Raw genomic sequence first — 20,949 nt, 5'->3', positions numbered from 1 at the left:
AAGCCACTATGTTGGTTTTCTCATGGCACGGCTCAAATATTCTTAGAAAGAAACTGAAATATGTGCTGTATCTGTTATCAACTCTAATCAACTCTTTTGTATCCAAAATACCATAACAACTGAAGTATTTTATATTTCAAATTTATTGACAACACAATTATCATTAAAAACATTTACCACTGCTTTCAAAACAGAGTTGCACAACGCTTAATAATATATTACTCTTTAATTACAATATATCTCAGACAAAGTAAACAGAAATAATTAACATGCATTTTTAGTTCTAAACAGAGCTCTTTAAAAAATCCAACAATACTTGATTCAACATAAAACATAAAAATACAGACAAGTCTTTGAATAATATTGACAATAAAGTATCCTGACATTGTCAGTTAATGGATGTTTACAAATGAAAATTGGATTTCTACCTCGCAAAATGGAATATAAACTATACAGTATTTGGAATAACTGTCAGTCTCCAATTCACCATTCCTCACCTTAACTTCCAGCAAAACCAATTTATGCCCATAAGTAGCACAAAAAAATCTTACACTTGTGTAAAGAATATAAAAACATTCTGGCAGAATAAGAAAAAAGTGTAAGTTAGAAATATCTTAATTATGAATATAAAACAATTATGAAATTAAATTTCATTGTTACTATATACATCAAGAGCACCGCAATGTGGAGCTATATACGCCCCAAAGGTATGACCTTTGACCCATAAGTGTGACCTTGACCTTGAAGCGAGCCATCCTAAAACGTGCTCTGCACGTTGTCTAGATGTGGTGAACATTTGTGTCAAGTTTCTCTGAAATCCTTCAAGGGGTGCAAGAGTTACAGAGTGGACACGAAATTGCTAACGGACTGACAGACGGATACTGGCGTCATAACATAATACGTCACTTTGGGCATATAAAAAGATCAGTAAATTGTGAGTAAACATTAAAAACATATTGAACAATATACAAGCAAGTGTGTTTTAAGTTTTTGTGTAGCAACATGTATAATGCTTCAAACAAACAAGTATAATTTCTGGCAAGGACTCAGAGCAAAAAATGGCATTGGCATTAATTAACATTTGAACAAAGGTAAAAATATAAATAAAACAAGAAGTTGCATTCAATAAACGCTTGATGCCCCCGGTGGCATCCTTGTCGATACAAAGCAACCTAAGTCCAAAACGAGGTCAAGTTCAAGGTCAAACTGAGGTCAGGTGATGTCTAAAGATGAAGAATGGTCACAGCTTACATCTACATTAGTATCAAGTCATTCTAGTAAGGGGTATTGATGCTAGACGAAACGGTCCATTTTGGTTAACCAAGAAATGGCCCATATAAAGCAACCTAAGTCCAAAATGAGGTCAAGGTCAAGGTCAAACTGAGGTCAGGTGATGTCTGAAGATGAGGAATGGTCACAGGTTACATCTGCATTAGTATCAAGTCATTCTAGTAAGGGGTATTGATGCTAGACGAAACGGTCCCATTTGGTTAACCTCGTACGGACGGACAGGACAATCACTATATGCCTCCCGCATCAGTAGATGCCGGGGGCATACAAATATTAGAATAAAACAAATTAAACTAAATGGAAAGGACACAAACATGTAGAAACTTGTTCCTCAAACCAGGAGAGATGTAAACAAATAAATATATAACTATTTAAAAAGGCATCTTGACTTTTCATCTTCTATCTACCCTGAAATACTTCGCAATAATCAAGGTGATTTTTTCTACAACATTTCATAACAAATTTAAATAAATCTGATAACTAAATATATCTTAATCTGGATAATGTGAAAATGTATAAAAACATATAAAAAAGGAGGAAAACAATGTTTTTAAATCACTAAAGTCATAGCAACCCTCCAGTTGTATAATGAACACACACACAAGAATTATGCACAAATATATCTATCTAAATCAGAAAAAAATAACCTCTTTGTATAGAGAGTAATAACCTGAATTATTTTGACCCAGTTTAATGAGAAATGGGACTAAAGACAGTAAACACTGTACCTTTTTAAAAGTGATTTTATATGCTTTATAAATTAATAGCAGTTCAAAACTAATAAAGCAAAATATATATATTGAAACAAGAACTGTCTGACAACAGCAAAGCTCAACTTTTTAAAAGTTTTGTCACTAAAAAAGTAAAATAAGCCGCACCATGAGAAAACCAACAAAGTGCCTTTGCAACCAGCATGGATCCAGACCTGCCTGCGCATTTGCACAGTCTGGTCAGGATCCATGCTATTCGCTAACGGTTTCTCTAATTGCAATAGGCTTTGAAAGCGAACAGCATGGATCCTGACCAGACTGCGTGGATGTGCAGGCTGGTCTGGATCCATGCTGGTCGCAAACACACTATGTTGGTTTTCTCATGGCGCAGCTCAAATGAATAAAACATAGACATAAACAAGTACAAAATTGGCTGTAAATTTCAGTAATACAGCTTTCCTCTCTTATGAAGCTAAAGGAGATAACAGAATACAGGCACTAGAGTTGCCAGACCAAAGTCAGGCATACCTCTGAAACAAAGCAAAAATAGACTAACAGGACCTGTGCATATCATAGTGAATAGGTATTTGAAGTTTCAATTCATTCCAGCCATCTTAAACATAATTACTAAGTCGAAAAAGGGGCATAAATTTGTGCAAAAGCAAAACAGAGCCCAATTAAACTCTGGATTACATGTAACATTGTCACAGTGAATAGAGTGGCTGAAGTTTCAATCAATTCCTATTAGCGGTTACAGATACATACCAGTTTACATTCAAAAACCTTCAACCATGTTATATGTGGAGTAAGATCATTGTCAAATAACACAAAAACATCTTAGTATATAAAAATGGAAAAGAAGTATATAATAATAGAAAAAGAGTAAAAATCTTAAACATTAACAAAATAATGGATGCAAAAAATACATCAAATGTGAGACATACAAATATGCCATAAACAGACATGAAGTTGCTGTATACAAAATATTTCAATGGGTATGGGTTAACTTTACGGAATGTCTATTAAAATGTTTGTGGTTGCCTGGGTATATATTCTTAATCTCACATACACTAGTGATTCTTGATGAATCGGATAGCTATTCAAGAACAAGAGCTGTCGGAGGACAGCAACGCTCGACTATTCAACAGCCTTGTCGCTTGAATGAATACAGGTCAAAAAAGGGGCATAATTTAGTAAAAAAGTAAAATAGGGTTATGGAACCTGAATAGTGCTTATCAGCTCATGACAGTGGACAAGTGTACGAAGTTTCAATCCATTCCCATTAGTGGGTACTGAGATACCAGCTTACATATAAGAATTTAACCCAAAAATCCTAAGTTGAAAAAGGGGCATAATTTTGTAAAATGCGAAACTGAGTTATTGACCCTTTGCACTGCATGTCATATCATGACAGTGAACTAGTGTGTGAAGTTTCAATCCTTTCCCATTAGTGGATACTGAGATACCAGCTTACATACAAAAACTTAACCAAAACCAAAAATTTCTATGTTGAAAAAGGGGCATAATTTTGTAAAAAAGCAAAATAAAGTTATGGGACCTGCTTTGTGCATGTCAGATGAATAGTCGAGCTAATAAAGATGAGGGAGAGAAAATTACTTTCCGCAATTTTGTCTGAACTTGAAAGTAGCTGATATTACTCATTTCTGTATTATTTAAAACAAAAATTTGGTCAATGTAACAAGTAGTTTCATTCATGAAAACTGTGTTTTGAAAACTAGCTAAAAATTCAGTTTTACATATTTTTCATCTATCTAAAGTAAAATCATATTTAAACATCATTTCTGGCTATACCATCAATGGCAGACCTATAACATAAAGTACACGATACTTTCAAAATAAGTTTTGATTACATAACATCAATACCACATGTCACAATAAACAATGGAATGTGAAAATTAGCAACACAATCTTGTCAGAAAGCACTAAATATCAATGAGCTGTATACAAATAGTTTTGAAACCATTATAGAAGGGAAACAACAAGACCATTCCAGGACACATGAAATTCCTTCCATTCCAATCAAACATGTAAACTTGAGATTGAAAACCAGTCTCAGAATGCAAGCTTGCCATTGGTCAATTTCAGAGGTGTGATCAGAAACAACCAATCAGATGCTGGAGTTTTCAGACTGGTCTTCAAACTCAGTTTTATGACTTTGGGTCCTGATTTTAAAAACGTAGAATGTACCTAACTAATAGTGTAACTAAGATACTATATGATATGGCCTAAGTCAATAATAGATATGTTGGACTCTCGAACTGAACATAATTATGTGAGATTTTAAATCAAAACATTAAATTATGTAATGAAAAATAATGTTATAGCTTTGATTGTACCGTTTGATTATGTTAAATTAAATACAAACATTCTGAAAAATAGAACAATGCATTAATAATTTACCTGTTACCACTTTTTACTTTCTGTTTATTCATTTTTATATATATTATATTTTATATGCCAGTTTACCTGTATGTTCCTCACTACAAATATATGGTGAGTTTTGTATCTTTATCCCAATAAATACAAAACTTAAAGCTCAAAGGTTGTTAGTGGGTTAATCCATAGACTAAACATTCAAGCCATTTTCTGACTCAAAATTTCTTGAATCTCAAGCTTTTTAACATTTACTTTCACTTCTTTAAAATGGAGATGATCAGTATAAGCCAGTTCTTACTGTTTTACCATGCCTAAAATCTTCCAGTATGTTATACAGATAAATACTACATTTTAATATATTAATTTATGAGGTTTTGCTGAGACAAAAGATTTATATAAATGCAACACAGGAAGAAAATTCTTATATTGCACCAATATTTTTAAACTTGACTTAGTTCTTTCTGCAGTATTTAAATATGATGTCAAAGTCAGCCTACTGAAAATATAACTTCTTGACATAATACTGAAAATTTCCCAACTTCCATCTTACCTTCATTTCTTAAAAAAAAACATGACAAAAATCTTTAAGTTTTATCAAACAAGTGAATGAAGTATTGCCATGCAATACAAAGTCCCCTACTGGAAGGCACCTAATTTTCTCTACTGCAGTATAACATAATGAACTGATATTTGTCAATGATGTATAAACAATATTGTACTATCTATACGATATAATATAACAAAGCACTTGGATTAAAATTTGCATATATAAAAACGTACAGTTGTTTTCATTTGGAATTTTTTTGGCCGATTATACAAAAAGTTATCATAAAAGTTATTTATAGTAACAACAAAGTGAAATTAATCCCAACAAAAAAAAAAAAAAAAAAAAAAAATCTATAAAATGTAAGTCCACAAGAAAATCTTTACCAGGTAGAGATAGATCAAAATACACCTAAATATTGGATGTAACATGCATGTTGTACCACAGAAAAGTGGTCTCGATTTTTCCCTACGGCCAGTAATAAAAGAGTTACGATGTAATCTATTTATAGTAACAACAAAGGGACGTAATTATAAAACAAGAGCACCGCCTTGCGGGTGCTGACGCTCATCTGATTTTTTTTGTATAATAGAAATATTGTCCTACCCATGATTTTCTAAGTCTAAAAAGGGCCATCATTCTTGCAAAAAGCAGGATAGAGTTATGTTTCTTGATGTACAGTGTCCACTTATGATGGTGAAAAACTGTTGCAAGTTTTAAAGCAATAGCTTTGATAGTTTATGAGAAAAGTTGACTTAAACATAATATTCAACCAAGAAAATGATTTTTCTAAGTCCAAAAGGGGCAATAATTATTGCAAAAAGCAGGATGGAGTTATGTTGCTTGCTGTACAGGGTCAGCTTATGATGGTGAACAAGTGTTACAAGTTTCAAAGCAATAGCTTTGATAGTTTAAGAGAAAAAGTTTACCTAAACATAAAACTTAACCAAGAAATCTGATATTTTCTAAGTCCAAAAGGGGCCATAAATCTTGCAAAAAGCAGGATGGAGTTATGTTTCTTGCTGACAGGGTCAGCTATGATGGTGACAAGTGTTGCAAGTTTTAAAGCAATAGCTTTGATAGTTTAGGATTAAAGCTGACCTAAACATAAACTTAACCAAGAAAAACTGATTTTCTAAGTCCAAAAGGGGCAATAATTCTTGCAAAAAGCAAGATGGAGTTATGTTTCTTGATGTACAGGGTCTGCTTATGATGGTGAACAAGTATTCCAAGTTTCAAAGCAATAGCTTTGATAGTTTAGGAGAAAAATTGACCTAAACATAAAACTTAACCAAGAAATCTGATATTTTCTAAGTACAAAAGGGGCCATAAATCTTGCAAAAAGCAAGATGGAGTTATGTTTCTTGCTATACAGGGTCAGCTTATGATGGTGAACAAGTATTCCAAGTTTCAAAGCAATAGCTTTGATAGTTTAGGAGAAAAGCTGACCTAAACATAAAACTTAACCAGGCAACGCCGACGCAGACGCCGACGCCGACGCCGACAACTGCTCAAGTGATGACAATAACTCATCATTTTTTTTCAAAAAATCAGATGAGCTAAAAAGTGTGCCTCATGGTGGTGACCATTTGTGCCAAGTTACATCAAAATCTCTCCATGCATGAAGAAGAAATGCTCCAGACAAAGTCATTCTTGAATTTGACCTTTGACCTCTAAGTATGACCTTGACCTTAGACCTAGCGACCTGGTTCTGGCGCAAGACAATTTGTCTTATGGTGGTGAACATTTGTGCCAAGTTACATTAAAATCCCTCCATGCATAAAGAAGAAATGCTCCAGACAAAGTCCTTCTTGAATTAGACCTTTGACCTCTAAGTATGACCTTGACCTTTGAGCAAGGGCTCCGGGATTTGCGCATGACACGTTGTCTCATCATGGAGAACATCTGTGCCAAGTAATATTGAAAACCCTTAATGAATGACAGAGTTATGGACCGGACACGAAACAGACCCTGTTCATGCCATGTTAACATTCGACTACTAAGTGTGACCTTGACCTTTGAGCTAGGGGTCTGAAAGTTGTGCATGACACATCGTCTTGTTATGACATACAATTTTGCCAATTGATATTAAAATCCCTTCATGGATGAGAGAGTTATGGACCGGACAGGAAAAAAGCCCTGTTGACCTTTGACCTCTAACTGTGACCTTGACCTTTGAGTTAGGGGTGCAGGTTTTGCGCATGACACGTCGTCACATCATGGGGAACATTTGTCTCAAGTAATATTAAAATCCCTTCATGGATGAAACAGTTATGGACCGGACACGAAACAGACTCTGTTCAAGCCATGTTAACATTTGACTACTAAGTGTGACCTTGACCTTTGAGCTAGGGGTCTGAAAGTTGTGCATGACACATCGTGTTATTATGAGGTACAATTGTGCCAAGTGATATTAAAATCCCTTCATGGATGGGAGAGTTATGGACCGGACAGGAAAAAAGCCCTGTTGACCTTTGACCTCCAATTGTGACCTTGACCTTTAAGCTAGGGGTCCGGGTTTTGCACAAGACACGTCGTCTCATCATGGGGAACATTTGTGCCAAGTAATAATAAAATCCCTTCATGGATAAAAGAGTTATGGACCGGACACGAAATTGCGGACGGACGGAATGACGGAAAAGAGCATTCCTATAGTCCCCGAAACTGGTTTTCAACCAGTAGGGGACTAATAAAACGCCCAGAAAGTGGATCAGATGAAAAATTCAATAAATCTAACCAAAATTCTGTAGAAAAATGCCTATTTCAAACCAAAATCATAATTCAGAGGGGTCATGGCTTTTATCTTTCATTTTTGGTACATTTTTATCTTGGCCTGCCAAAACGTTTTCTTTATTTACATGCTCATCATCGCTGCTATAGCCATCATCTCCAGAGTAACTTCCCCTGTCCTTTCTGTCTCCATGGTGATGAACCCTACCAGGTGCTTGGTGATACAGCCTAGAGTCTTTCAGAGCAAAGAGATCTCTCCTGGTGTCAGAGTCATCAGCCTCCTCCATGGCCGGCATTCTGTGAGCACCATCAACAATGTCGTCTTCGTCCAGTTCGTGATCTTCATCATGGCGGCTTTTAGGTCTCATATCTGAATGCCAGAACAAAGTTTACTGAGGTCTTCATAATTAAATAAGTTCATATGCCTACTAGATAACTATCAAACAGAGCAAGGATCAAGCCTAATAAATTTCTACAATTTCCTCTAGAACTGGCAAACAGATAAGCCTTTACTCATTGAACAAATGAAGACTAGAATACTTGGATGTGGCAGAATCCTACCTTAGCTTGCCTTTTAATTTCCAATATTATATATAATGCTGAATTACTGATCAGTCAACAGCTATGCAAATTTGCGTTTGCAAAAAATGTAACACCTTGAAAAATTCATACTGACTGCTCGACTGTAATTTTTCATATAAAAAAAAAATCATGGGTACATGAGAAAACAATTGTAGACTTATGTTGCGGGCTGTTATATTTAATAAAACTTTACGACAGGTCAACAAAACTACAATATGTATCAACCTCAACCTCAATCTTTAAGTGAACAAAATATCACTGCCTTACCATCTTGTACAACATCAGGCACTATGTATCAACCTCTACATAAACATGAAGTGTAAAATTCACCATTTCCTTACCATCTGGTACATCATCTGGGACATCAGATCTCATTTTCTCATCTTTTGAAGGTTTTGGCCTATGTTCAGCTTCCCAATCCATTATCTTCAGGAACTCGTACCCTTTATTCTTTGGTTTCCATTCTTCATTTTTTAGCTTGGCTAAAACAACATGATACAAAGAAATGCTTTTTGTAAAGTTTTTCGGCAGCATAAAATGGGCGTTTAAGCAATAGAATGTTAAATCATCCCTTTCAAGATAGGATATATCTAGAATAATTTTTAAACATATGAAAGATTATTCTAATGTGCTTGTTTCTGTTAAAACACGCTTACACTAAAATGACGTCACGTTAGCGTGCAATGACGTCAATGCTTTTGTTGCAATCAAGAAAGAGCGCTACTATATTTTTTCTACTGTTTTAGATTAATGGCATATTAGAATCGATATAATGTTTGCAATGTATTAAATTAAAACACTAAAAATCGGTTATACATCGCCAGAATAATTCACTGGGGCTACGCCCTCGTGAAATTATTTCGCGGACGTATAACCTCTTTTTGTGTTTTAATAGCGTTAAAACACGGTTTTACTATACATTGTTTCTTAATTATACAATTCCTTATATAAATCATCAGTTCATATTTGTGAAACATAACCAGTCTATTTTCAATCCAAATAGATTTACACAGTACTGAGGCCAATATTTATGACTATTTTTATATTTTCTTTGTTCTGTTTGGTTTTAAGAAGAATTTAAGGTCATACTGGTGACTTTTAATGAAGTTGATAAATGTTTTATATTCTATTTTCTCATATTATACCATTTTGAGTATATTATACCATTTTGAGTATATTTTACAATTTTGAATATATTGTTGAAACTGAATATTGGCTTTCACTTTATAAGTCAACATATTGTATCTAAATTATCTTTGATTCCATACATTCAGACATCTGATCAAAAGAAATGAACGTCTTTCATGTCATTCAGTACATACTAGATGGTTCGACAGATCCTTTCACAATGTCAGACAGCCAGTTTGTTACAGATGTTTTTTCAATGTCTCCATCAGCAAAATTAAACACTTCACCCTGTAATAGACAAACAGACAAACAATCAGCTGGAAACGTATAGTGATTATTCTGTTGTGTTTCACTTGCACCAACATTATATAGGTACGGTATATATCAACTTGTCAGCTTCAGTGATGGAGGAAGACACCAGGTACACCTCATGGCCTTATCTCAGCCATGAACAGGTACTCAAATAGAACCACCAACCTTATGTAAGCCACCATCTAGATGGCTTCCTCACATGGAAGAATTCTACATTCGTGTTTAAAGCCTGTAGAAGTGAAAGGTTAACAGCATGGCCACAGAGGTATTCTTTATAAGTGTAATTTTACAAGCAATATACCGGTAATTGTATATTTCATTTTATGACTGAGTTCTTTGAATTAAGTATACCTTCTGGAAGCTGACAAAAGAAAGATGTGGTACTTCTGGTTGAGATGTATATTCCCTCAAAACTCTAAACCCAACACTTGAATCATCTGGTCTGAAAAACAACAGTAGCACAATCAACTCCTAGTTGGTCAGGCAATATAATTATATAGTTCACATTTATTTCAATCTGCAATCGAGAATTAATGCTTGTCCACATTTAGCAACACAGGTCATAAAATGTATGCAAGTATTTATCAAAATTTCCACACTTGTGAAATGAAAAGTAAAGAAATGTCCTATCGTGGAGTAATCGTTTTTCGCGCACATCAATAATCGCGCAATGACTTGTTCCGGTATCCCATTTGTGTACGCATAAACGTATGACGTCATAAGAGGTGTTTCTGCAAAAGGTAAACACGGAAGCGCCATCCCGAAACAAAAAATGCGGAAAGTCAAGTCTTTTCCGATAGGTTATCGTAACATTTGCATGATTGGATAAATTCACCTCTATTTTTACTAATTCCAAAACAGCTTCTCGAAAATCTGTCCAGAAAATAAAATACTGACCACAAAAAATTTTGACAGCTGTTTCTGCTTGAGCCGACATCCAAGGACGCCCGGATCATGCGACTGTTATTTGCATATTAATGAATGATAACTATTGTACGGCGCAGATATGGAATGCGGCCCTTATATCACAGACAGCAAGTCAAATACTATTTTACATAGCGGGGCCAGAGCATGTTTGACGATTGCAGACACAAGACACATTTGAAAATTATTGTTGTAATAGTCAGGCTGCGTGGGAAGGACACTTTTAACTGTCCATACCATGGTGTATATTGTACCATCATAGAGGAGTAGTTAAGGCATAAACAAAGACAAAACGTGTAAATTTTGTTTCTTGTTTAAACATTTATCTATCATTAATTTTGTTGACAATTTGAATCTTAATTGTATGCATTTATAAACTTACCTTTTAAGATGACATTTCAACTAAAATTCGTAAGATTTATTTACTGCAAAATTTCGGCACATGTCATGACATTTCCGCGGGAAATGCACCACATATTACACTTGCCATGCAGTGCGCGAATAATGATGACGTAATTCTGACCTCCGCCATATTGGACAGACAGCATTATGACAAGCTAGAGGGGGTTTCCCAAGATTTGTTAGGTACGTAAACATTGCTACGGACTAAAATATGATTGGCAAAGATAATTAAAATGTAGTACATTTCAGGCCTCCTATTCTTCATTAGAAAATCGATCGCAAATCGTTAGATGCGCGAAAAACGAGGATTACTCTAGGATATATATGTTCCTTTTCAAACATATGCAGTGCATCATTAACTGCTTTTACATATGGAGAATTCTTGAAAAACAAGATGGTCATTAATCCAAAAGCACTCACCTGTGTAAAAGGCTTTAAGTTTGTTTGTATAACGGGTCAACAGTTTTAAGAAGATTTTTTTTTTTATATAAATGTAAAAGTTTCCTTGGAGGCCATGTTTTTTGACAAACAAAAGAATTTTAAGTATCTTGGTAGAAGGTTAGATAAAAGATGATTTGTGTGAAATTATCTAAAAATCAGACCAGCTGTTTAGGAGATATCGTTTGAAGATTTTTATATTTTTAACTCTAGTGGCCCCTATGTGCAATCAAGCAAAACCATTTGAAGAATTTGGTAGAGGATAATCCAAGGAACAGCCAGGCCAAGTTTCATCAAAATCCATTCAGTGGTTTTGGAGATGTAGAAATTGTGGACCATGGACCGACAGACACAGGGAGATCACAATAGCTCACCAGTGAGCTAAAAATAAATCTTATTTAAATAAAAATATGTATTACAAAAAAATGTGTGTTTCGGGTTTAACGTCTTTTTTCAACAAATTTTCAGTCATATAAAAGACGGTGTCTACTTGTAGCAGTGAGCATAATGCCCAACTTTATAGTACTGTCTCACTGGAATATCACGCCATAGACAAGTGGCATGATATCCCACCCAGTCACATTATACTGACCAGTCCTAGCACCAACCTCTTAATGCTGAGCACCAAGCGAGGAAGCTGCTAGTACCATTTTTAATGTCTTTGGTATGACATTGCCAGGGATCACACCCACAACCTCCCACTCTCAAAGCGCACGCTCTACCACTAGGCTACCGAGGCGGTATACAATAAAAATAAATATATGAATCACTTACACTTGCATCATGTTAAATGAGACATTATTGAACTGCTGAGCTTTCACAATTTCTCTGACAATATCCTCAGACTGTCGAGAGGTGTCTGAATCATCGGTGAACAGAATTAACAACTCAGCAAACCTCCTACGCACTTCAGGAAACATCAGGGGTGTCAGAACAGTCTGTTATTAGAAAATATGAGCATTTTATATCATGTATATCAAGTATGTTGTAGTTGTCTAAGTTTTATCGATTCTCTGAATTTTAAGAAATTTTAATAAAAATTTTACCAAAACATGAACGATGTTTTCAAATGTCCATCAAAATTTGACACTCTAACTAAAAATTCATTAACAATGAAATGTTTTATGACAACCACTAATTAAACATATGCAATGTTTTATACAAGATTTCCTCCATTTGTGAAACAGTAAATGTTTGTTTTTAGCCTAGCAACAAGTATAATGATTTACATATTTCTTAATTGTTTCAGCAGTTTTAACCTTCAGCCTGCTTCTGGCAAGTGATTCTGCCTTTGCGAACAGTGCAGACCATGATCAGCCTGCACATCTGTGCAGTCTGATCATGGTCTGCACTGTTCGCTATTCAGTCAGTAAATTTTCAGTGAATGCCCCTTTGAATAGTAACTGGTACTGCCCAAATTGAATGATAGACCAGTCTATTTTAGAAATTTAGCAGGGTGAAGGTTAATACAGCACTCATATAAAAGTATCACTCAAACCTATAACAAGATCCTTTGAAAGCAAAAACACAAACAAGTAAAATAATAGCTAATTTGGTTAGATTGAGTCTGTTCAACTCTATACCTGTCTAACTTACTAGTTTAGGGAGTTTATTGTTCTCCACAAATTCATGTAGATTCTGTAGAGTATATTTTTCATCAAATGTAGCATATGGCTGTATTGTGTCATCATATTTTGACAATATAACCACAGGTAGTGTTGCACCAAACTTTTTAGCTCTGAAATAAAAATATAGATATTCTTGTCAAAGTATACATCTATTAATTGTACATGTGTACCAGTAATATGTTTTCCATGCTATTCATTTAGTGGTGTCGAAAGTTACTGAAAACAGTTTTTTTGTTGTTTTTTTTTAAGTTACATCACTACAAGTTTTCATACTTAATACTTTTGCAAACACAAGGCACAAAGCATAATTTCAAACTTGGTGAAACCACTGATATTCAGAAAACCAGCTTGACACTTCCCTCATATCACAGGAATCTACAAGCTAAGGATGCCCAAAGCAGGATTTCAAACTAACAGATGTGAGACGAAACAGATTCAAAGTCAAGTAGCCAAAAAAATAGATATGCTTATAACAAATGAGCCGCACCATGAGAAAACCAACATAGTGCATTTGCGACCAGTATTGATCCAGACTAGCCTGCACATCCGCGCAGTCCGGTCAGGATCCATGCTGTTCGCTAACGGTTTCTCTAATTGCAATAGGCTTTGAAAGCAAACAGCATGGATCTTGACCAGTCTGCGTGGATGCTCATTAATGTATTTTGTGCACATTTTTTTGGGCAATGTAAATTGCAAATCAATATATTTTTAAAGTTTACTTATGGAAACGGAAATTATTTTGCTTTTGTAACAATTTTGCTCATGCATGCTACCTACCCTAAAAAGTGAAACACCACTGTTGGTATAATACTTACATGACTGCAGCATCTTTTATGTCAGTGTAAACAAACATAATCCTTTCTCTGGAGTTCTCAGCAAACTGTTTAAAAACTTCTATCTCTGTAAATATTCATAATGCTATTAACCTTTACCCCGCTGAATTTCTAAAATGGACTGGTCCATCATTCAATTTGGGCAGTACCACTTATTATTCAAAGGGATGTTCAGTGAAAATTTACTGACTGAACAGCGAACAGTGCAGACCATGATCATGGTTTGCACTGGTCGCAAAAGCAAATTCACTTGCCGCCAGCAGGCTAAAGGTTAAAATGCAAATTAGACCGACTCAGAAAGCATAAAATGATCACGTACTATGATTCTAATAAAATTCAAATCATAATGAGATACAGTCAAGCACTTGAGAACATATTTGATACAATCAAGCACTTGAGATCATACCCAAAACAGTCAAGCACTTGAGATCATACCTGATACATTGTGAAAACATTGACAGAAGCTGGTCCATATCCTGATTGTTCAAAACTCAGAAACAGGTCACTGCTTAGGATTAAATATAATATCATTGAAAATTTTACTATTACTCAGCCATATGTTATCCAGGACTAGTGAGCTTCAGCTAAGAAATTGTTAACACAATAATCAGGAATGTTCTATATACTGTGACCATCAATATTCCTTCGGGAGTAAATTTTCATGGATTTCATCATTTGGCCAATACATGAAATCAAATCAAAATGAAAAAGCAAGAATGTTCAAAATTTTAAATTCACAAATTCATGTCAACATAAAACAGCCATTTCGACTTAACCAATGAAATTTCATTTCCATGAAACTGAAGGATTATGCAGTAAACTGGTTGGTGAACAGTTGTAAGACTTACTGTAGCTTTCAACAATGTGAAAGCAAGAGCAAGCTGAATTATAAATCATATCATACCTTGTTTGTCCCTATTCCTGAACAGCCCTACCACAGTGGTGTTTGTCACTCCTGCAAGTGTATTCTCCCCTTTCCATAGAAGGTAATTCAGTAGTGTGTCACTGTTTTTTTCATATACAGGACAGGACATTTCCAATCTGCATGGGAAAAAAAGGAGAAATACCTGATTTATTAAGAGTCATTGTAAAAAGAAATATCTCAGTAAGTCATAGAATCCCTGAATTATTAAATACATTGCTTTCTTACTTGATGGGGTTTCAAAGAATTTCAGTAACATAATGGTTTTCAGGTTCTCTAAACAGTGAGCCTTCATACTGAACCAGTACATACTTGTTTCCCCACAAGTAACCGACAACTTCTCCATATGAATCAGAGATGGAGGATGAATAATTTCAGAGACAAAGTCTTAGGTCAAATCGTCATGGAAACTTGCACTATCCTAGGGGTTCAAACTCCTCACCTCTCAATTCATAGCTCCGAGTTAACCCACTGGGTGTGTGAGGGCAACATATACCACAATTATGATAAAAAATGACATTATGACTGACTGCTTTGAAACATTTTAATATTATTCAATCTGTTAAATTCTTAAAAGGTGTACATAAAATATTGTGAGCTATTTAAACTAAAATTCAAGCAATACTTTTAGCAGGAAGTACATGAGCCATCTTTAAAGAAATCGTTTAAGGATGTATTTAAAAGTACACAAACACAATAAATTATAATGAAATATCAATCTTACAATTTAAATGTAGAGAACACAGCCTGTGTGTCATGTGGCCCTTTATAATCCCATGCCTTTTCACCCTTTTTATACACCCTCAGTGTTGGATAAATTGTTATTTTTTCCTTCTGGCAAACATCTGTCCAATCGTAACAATTAACACGAGCAAATTTCAACATCGTCTGCTGACTAAACATGTCTGCTGCTTCTCCGAACATACGTAAACTACCCATACTGATAGCATCAACTGTAAAATAACATAATGTTACCTGTTCACCTTTCAAACAAGTTCTAGGTGTAATGACCAGCTATTCCAAATTCTTGTAATTTTAAAAATGTATGATAGTGAGGTAGAAATTCATTTTCTAAAGCATAGGTTTCTGGTCACATCAATAGCTGACACAGAAGATGAAATGTGCTTTCTTCATGTTATGTAAAATATAATAAAATATTAGGAACAAGAGATAATCATAAAACACATGTGCCACCTACAATAGCTGTATGAAGTTTTCACTGTTACCTTGACCTATCACCTTATAAAGCGTGTCATCTACTGACCACTGGAAATCACCCTAAAACATTTCAGAGATGCATGCTGAAGCATTCACCCATTCTTGCACAAACACAATTTTCAGCCTCAATGTCACAATGACCTTTGACATACTGACTTCAAAACATTATGTGTTACCTTCTGACCAAAGACATTCACCCTACTACTTTTGAGTGTCCTGCAGTTATAAAATACCATTTTCAGCTTCAAGTTTCCTGCAACTTTGATCACACCTCAAACTCCAAACTGTAGGTGACCACCTGTATTAAGCAAACAACATCCCTTAAGCAGCCAATGTGTTAACTTTCAAAACAAGTAGGAATGGTATACAATATTTTAACATACATGGAAAGTAGAGTAATATGACAGCTGTATCAGATTCTCTCACTGTACTCGGGAATGTCTTGTCAGTAAGAGCAGGTACCAAGTCCAGAGGCATTTTGACTTTCTTTGTTTTCTCAATCATTTCTGCAACTTTGTCGTCTTGTGTCTCAACTGAAAAAAAAAATCATAATGGTATACTGAAGGATAAACCTATTTTATCAGTTACTTATTGTATACTTCAAGTTAAAACAAAAGCTGCCTGAGGACAGCAACTCTTGACTATTCAACAGCCTTGTCAATTGAAAAAATATAGGTCGAAAAAGGGGCATAATTTTGTAAAAGGCAAAACAGTTATGGAACCTGTGCAATGTTAGTAAGTTCTTCACAGTGATTATGTGTGTTAAGTTTCGATCAAATGGTTACTGAGATACCAGCTTACATACAAAAACTGAACAAAATCAGGATGCCGACGCTGACGCCAATGCACTGCAGAGTCCAGTAGCTCTACTTATTCTTTAAATAGTCGAGCTAAAAATGTATATCAACAGATGTTGGCCTATTGAAGGGTCATAAGCTTTAAATGAATAATATTTAACTGAATATGGAATAGAAGGGCATTTGATTACACTTTGGTTCACTTTCCTGAATGTGTAACAGCTTGTCACCAACTTCCCATCCTCATTATTGCATGTTCTATCCCCTTTTAGTGTCAGTTCCTAAAAATGAACAATGTTTCGCTTTCCTCTTCTATAAGTTTCTTGGAACCAAATTTCAATAGTATGTAATCCATTTACCATTCTCATAGTTAATTAATCTGTCCTCTATAAAACCTGGTTCCCAATCTTCTAAAATCTGTACAACTTCCTTTTTGGTTCCTTACACTATAAATCTAATAGTAACTCATTTACCATCCTCATAATTAAATGGTGGCCTCTCATCTTCATAAGTTGATTCCTCTTCTTCAATGACTGGTTCATCATCTACTTCTTCCATTGGTTCCTCTGTGCTGGGATACACTGGTTTGGCTCCCATGTTCTCCTCTATAAATTTCCCTATATTGTCTGTAGTCAATGCACCGGGGAGGAAATGTTCTACAGCCTGCAAACATAAAATATACAATCCAAATTATTTTCAAAACATTGTAGTTACTATCTATAGTATAAAGAGTTTTTCAAATAATTTTCTAGTCAGTCAATTCAGAGTCTTATCAGGCATCAAAAAGTCAGTGCAAAGTATTTTTGACTTTTCAGAATTTGTCATGCTGTACATGTCTTACTGCAAAAATATCATCAGCAACAAGAGTGCCAGACTATCACAAAATATGCCCATCTAAATATTCAGTTACGTAAATTCAAGTGCCATAATCAAAGTGTGCCTAGGGCGATTTGGATGGTTACTGAACCTGGCCGAGATATAATGCACACAAACATTGTCAGCACGTTGAGTGAAGATCGGATGAAAACTGTTTGACTAAGAGAACGGACATGCTTTTAGACGCCGCCAGTCCACCCGCGGCCACAATTGTTCACATAATCGCCCTGCTCTTCCAGAGACGGGCGTATAAAAATGACACAGCACAAATATCAGCTGTTTTACAGTTAATACCAAAACCATAACAAACCTCAGCATCATGCAGGAAACTAAATACAGGAAGCTTTCCCTGGTATGATGTGACTGCTCTTGTTTCATCACGATCCCTTAAATAGATTTGTAAATCAATAAGCAATATTCAAAACTTCAAAGTAGTCATTTATCATGTATGCCTTCTAGCAAACTTTATTTGATGTCAATTTTCATAAATTAAAATAAATTCTCTAAGTTGCGTGTTTATAAGTAACACTTTCACCAATCTGACTCACATGTTCATCAGTAACACCCCTACAGAGCCTCCATAGTACTTTGTTAACATGTGCGCTTTCTGGTAAACATCTTTCTCTGATGCTGTGTTATAGTAAAACCTCACTACTGGCACTTCAAAGGACGAGTACGGGTGATCCACACCTTCAGCTGGGATGTTGAACTGAAATTAGGGATGAAAATGTTTTTCAAGGTTTGAACTGAGGAAGCTGAAAAAGAACTTTTTTTGAACACTTACCATTACTGATGTATATCATTCAGCAGTCAGCAAGCATGAAATATTGTATTTTTACAGACAGATGATAAATGGACATCCCTACATATTCATCTTCCATTTTTTTTCTGAATCTACGTAATGAACAAACGATTTCCATAACAGGGCTTGAAGTGAAAACACTCAATTTACCGTACAGATGCACGGACAGACAAGGACCCATCAATAAGCTCATTCTCCACCTCTACCCTAAAGTAACGACCTATACTGATTAATATGTAAATGGATTTTTTACAAAGCTGCTAATCGCTGGCCATTTAACTCAAATGGAATTTTTTTTCACTTGAAAATTCGCTTTATGTTGCAAATTCAGACTATTATCTATTTCCATGGAAATAAACTAAATTTTATAATTAAAAAATCTCTGAGCTCTATCTATAAATTGATAAATATCTTCAACCATAGCTGAGCTTAATCTTGTAATTAATAAATCTCTTCAACTCAACCTGGTAATTAGTTTATACTAATCTATTTTAGGTTGATTGTGAAGCAAATTCTACCATTTATATTGATCACTCTCTACACCTCATTTATGATGGAATCCATCACCATATAAGAGAAGAGAAGCCAGTTTCCCTTTTAATGCTGAGCACCAAGCAAGGGAGCTACTGGTACCATTTTTCACGTCTTTGGTACAATACTGCCAGGGATCGAACCGACCTGGTAACTGATATGGTAAATATCTACAACCATAGCTGTGCAACTGAAGGAAGCGAGAAAAATAGACGTCCTTTCAACCTGTCACAATTAATTTTTTTATTGAACAAATGCACATAAAATCATACAGTTAACAGTAAACATCAATGCTTACCATTTTAGGTTTTGTGACTGTACTGACAAACTTGGCTAGAGCTTTGAGATTAAGTTCACCACGGTAACGGATGTTATGGTAACTGCTGTCACTGGTTGACATTGTTTTAGTCCATACCCACCATACTGTAGAGACATCTTTACTGGGGGGCTGTCTGAAAATGATCCAATATTTGAACTATCAGGTGCTGCAGATTACGGAGATCTCACTTTAAAAGTTTTAAAAACTTGATATAAATCTACAGAGAAGCAGCTTTAAGTCAGATGTTTGTATCGTCTTGGTGGATAACAAGAGCACCGCCTTGCGGGTGCAGATGCTCATCTGATTTTTTTGTCTCTGTATAATAGAAATATTGTCCTACCAATGATTATCTGAGTCCAAAAGGGGCCATAATTCTTGCAAAAAGCAATGTAGAGCTACAGTATTTGCTGTACAGAGTCAACTTTTAATGGCGAATAACTGCTCCAAGTTTTAAAGCAAAAGCTCCGAAACTGACCGTTAAGGAGAAAAGCTGACCTAAAAGCAAAACTTAACCAAGAAATCTGATATCTGATTAAGTCCAAAAGGGGCAATAATTCTTGCAAAAAGCTGGATAGAGTTATGTTTCTTGCTGTACAGAGTCAGCTTTTGATGGTGAACAAGTGTTGCAAGTTTTAAAGCAATAGCTTTGACAGTTTTGGGGAAAAGCTGACCTAAACACAAAACTTAACCAAGAAATGGGATTTTCTACGTCCAAAAGGGGCCATAATTCTTGCAAAAAAGCAGGATGGAGTTATGTTTCTAGCTGTACAGAGTGAACAAGTTTCAAAGCAATAGCTTTGATGGTTTAGGAGAAAAGCTGACCTAAACATAAAACTTAACCAGGCAACGCCAACGCTGACACCGATCAAGTCATGACAATAACTCATCATTTTTTTTTTTAAATCAGATGAGCTAAAAATCATTTGTTTTGAGAATTTTTCAGTGTGTACACATGATCTGGGGTCGACAACATGATATCATTTCTACTATATACATGTATGATGGTACTTACTCAAATAATTTAGTTGCCTTTTTGTCTGTGCATATTACAAACTGTAACTTGTTCATATAAGCATAGGCTACCTCCATGAACACACGGTGGTCTGAAATGCAATATTTATATGTTGTTTTTTTGCATGAGATTTTAAACCATATTAAACAAAATTGCTACAATCAATTAAACTAAACATTTCCCTGGATTTCTTACCAGTAAATTACTACAATGCAATGTAAGATGGGTCAACTAACAAGTTAGGAGTAATCTAACTCAGAAGCCATGCATTCAATATGTGGGTATTGGCAACATATTTCCATAGTATCTCAATGTCATTACAATAAAAGTAATGTGTAAACACTAAAAAAAAGTTAAGTAGCATGGCACTAAACATTCTCAATTATTGCTCATGTACAATCTTAACAAATTTATTACTAAAACTTACCAAAAGTTCCAATTGCCTTCATATGCCCAAATATAACGTCCTTTTTCCCCCGCATTGTCCCAAGAAATTTCTCTACTTCTTTTAAAGTCTGTAGAATAGGCACCTCTCGTAACATAACCAGTCTGTA

The 20,949-nt window shown here is 35.1% G+C and overlaps 1 protein-coding gene across 1 annotated transcript in view; it reads right to left on the bottom strand.

Annotated features, from left to right (window-relative positions):
* Positions 1–6,077: 6,077 nt before the first annotated feature.
* The window catches only part of LOC128559887 (thioredoxin domain-containing protein 16-like), a 30,038-nt gene continuing 15,166 nt past the window's right edge, over positions 6,078–20,949 (bottom strand). Inside the window, exons 6-21 of the mRNA XM_053552809.1 lie at positions 20,823–20,944; positions 20,396–20,486; positions 19,363–19,516; positions 18,280–18,440; positions 18,042–18,117; positions 17,329–17,518; positions 16,442–16,591; positions 15,565–15,793; positions 14,823–14,959; positions 13,901–13,985; positions 13,054–13,195; positions 12,232–12,395; positions 10,045–10,135; positions 9,576–9,669; positions 8,595–8,735; positions 6,078–8,041 (exon numbers count right to left, since the gene is read on the bottom strand). Coding sequence (XP_053408784.1) covers positions 7,716–8,041; positions 8,595–8,735; positions 9,576–9,669; positions 10,045–10,135; positions 12,232–12,395; positions 13,054–13,195; positions 13,901–13,985; positions 14,823–14,959; positions 15,565–15,793; positions 16,442–16,591; positions 17,329–17,518; positions 18,042–18,117; positions 18,280–18,440; positions 19,363–19,516; positions 20,396–20,486; positions 20,823–20,944 — 2,353 coding nt within the window. The 3' untranslated portion in view covers positions 6,078–7,715. The remainder of the gene's footprint in view (positions 8,042–8,594; positions 8,736–9,575; positions 9,670–10,044; positions 10,136–12,231; positions 12,396–13,053; positions 13,196–13,900; positions 13,986–14,822; positions 14,960–15,564; positions 15,794–16,441; positions 16,592–17,328; positions 17,519–18,041; positions 18,118–18,279; positions 18,441–19,362; positions 19,517–20,395; positions 20,487–20,822; positions 20,945–20,949) is intronic.

Source organism: Mercenaria mercenaria, chromosome 1 (genome assembly GCF_021730395.1).
Source record: "Mercenaria mercenaria strain notata chromosome 1, MADL_Memer_1, whole genome shotgun sequence".
Classification (NCBI taxonomy): Eukaryota; Metazoa; Mollusca; class Bivalvia; order Venerida; family Veneridae; genus Mercenaria; species Mercenaria mercenaria.
The sequence above is the reverse complement of the archived record's forward strand: the minus strand, read 5'-3'. Positions and strand labels throughout refer to the sequence as shown.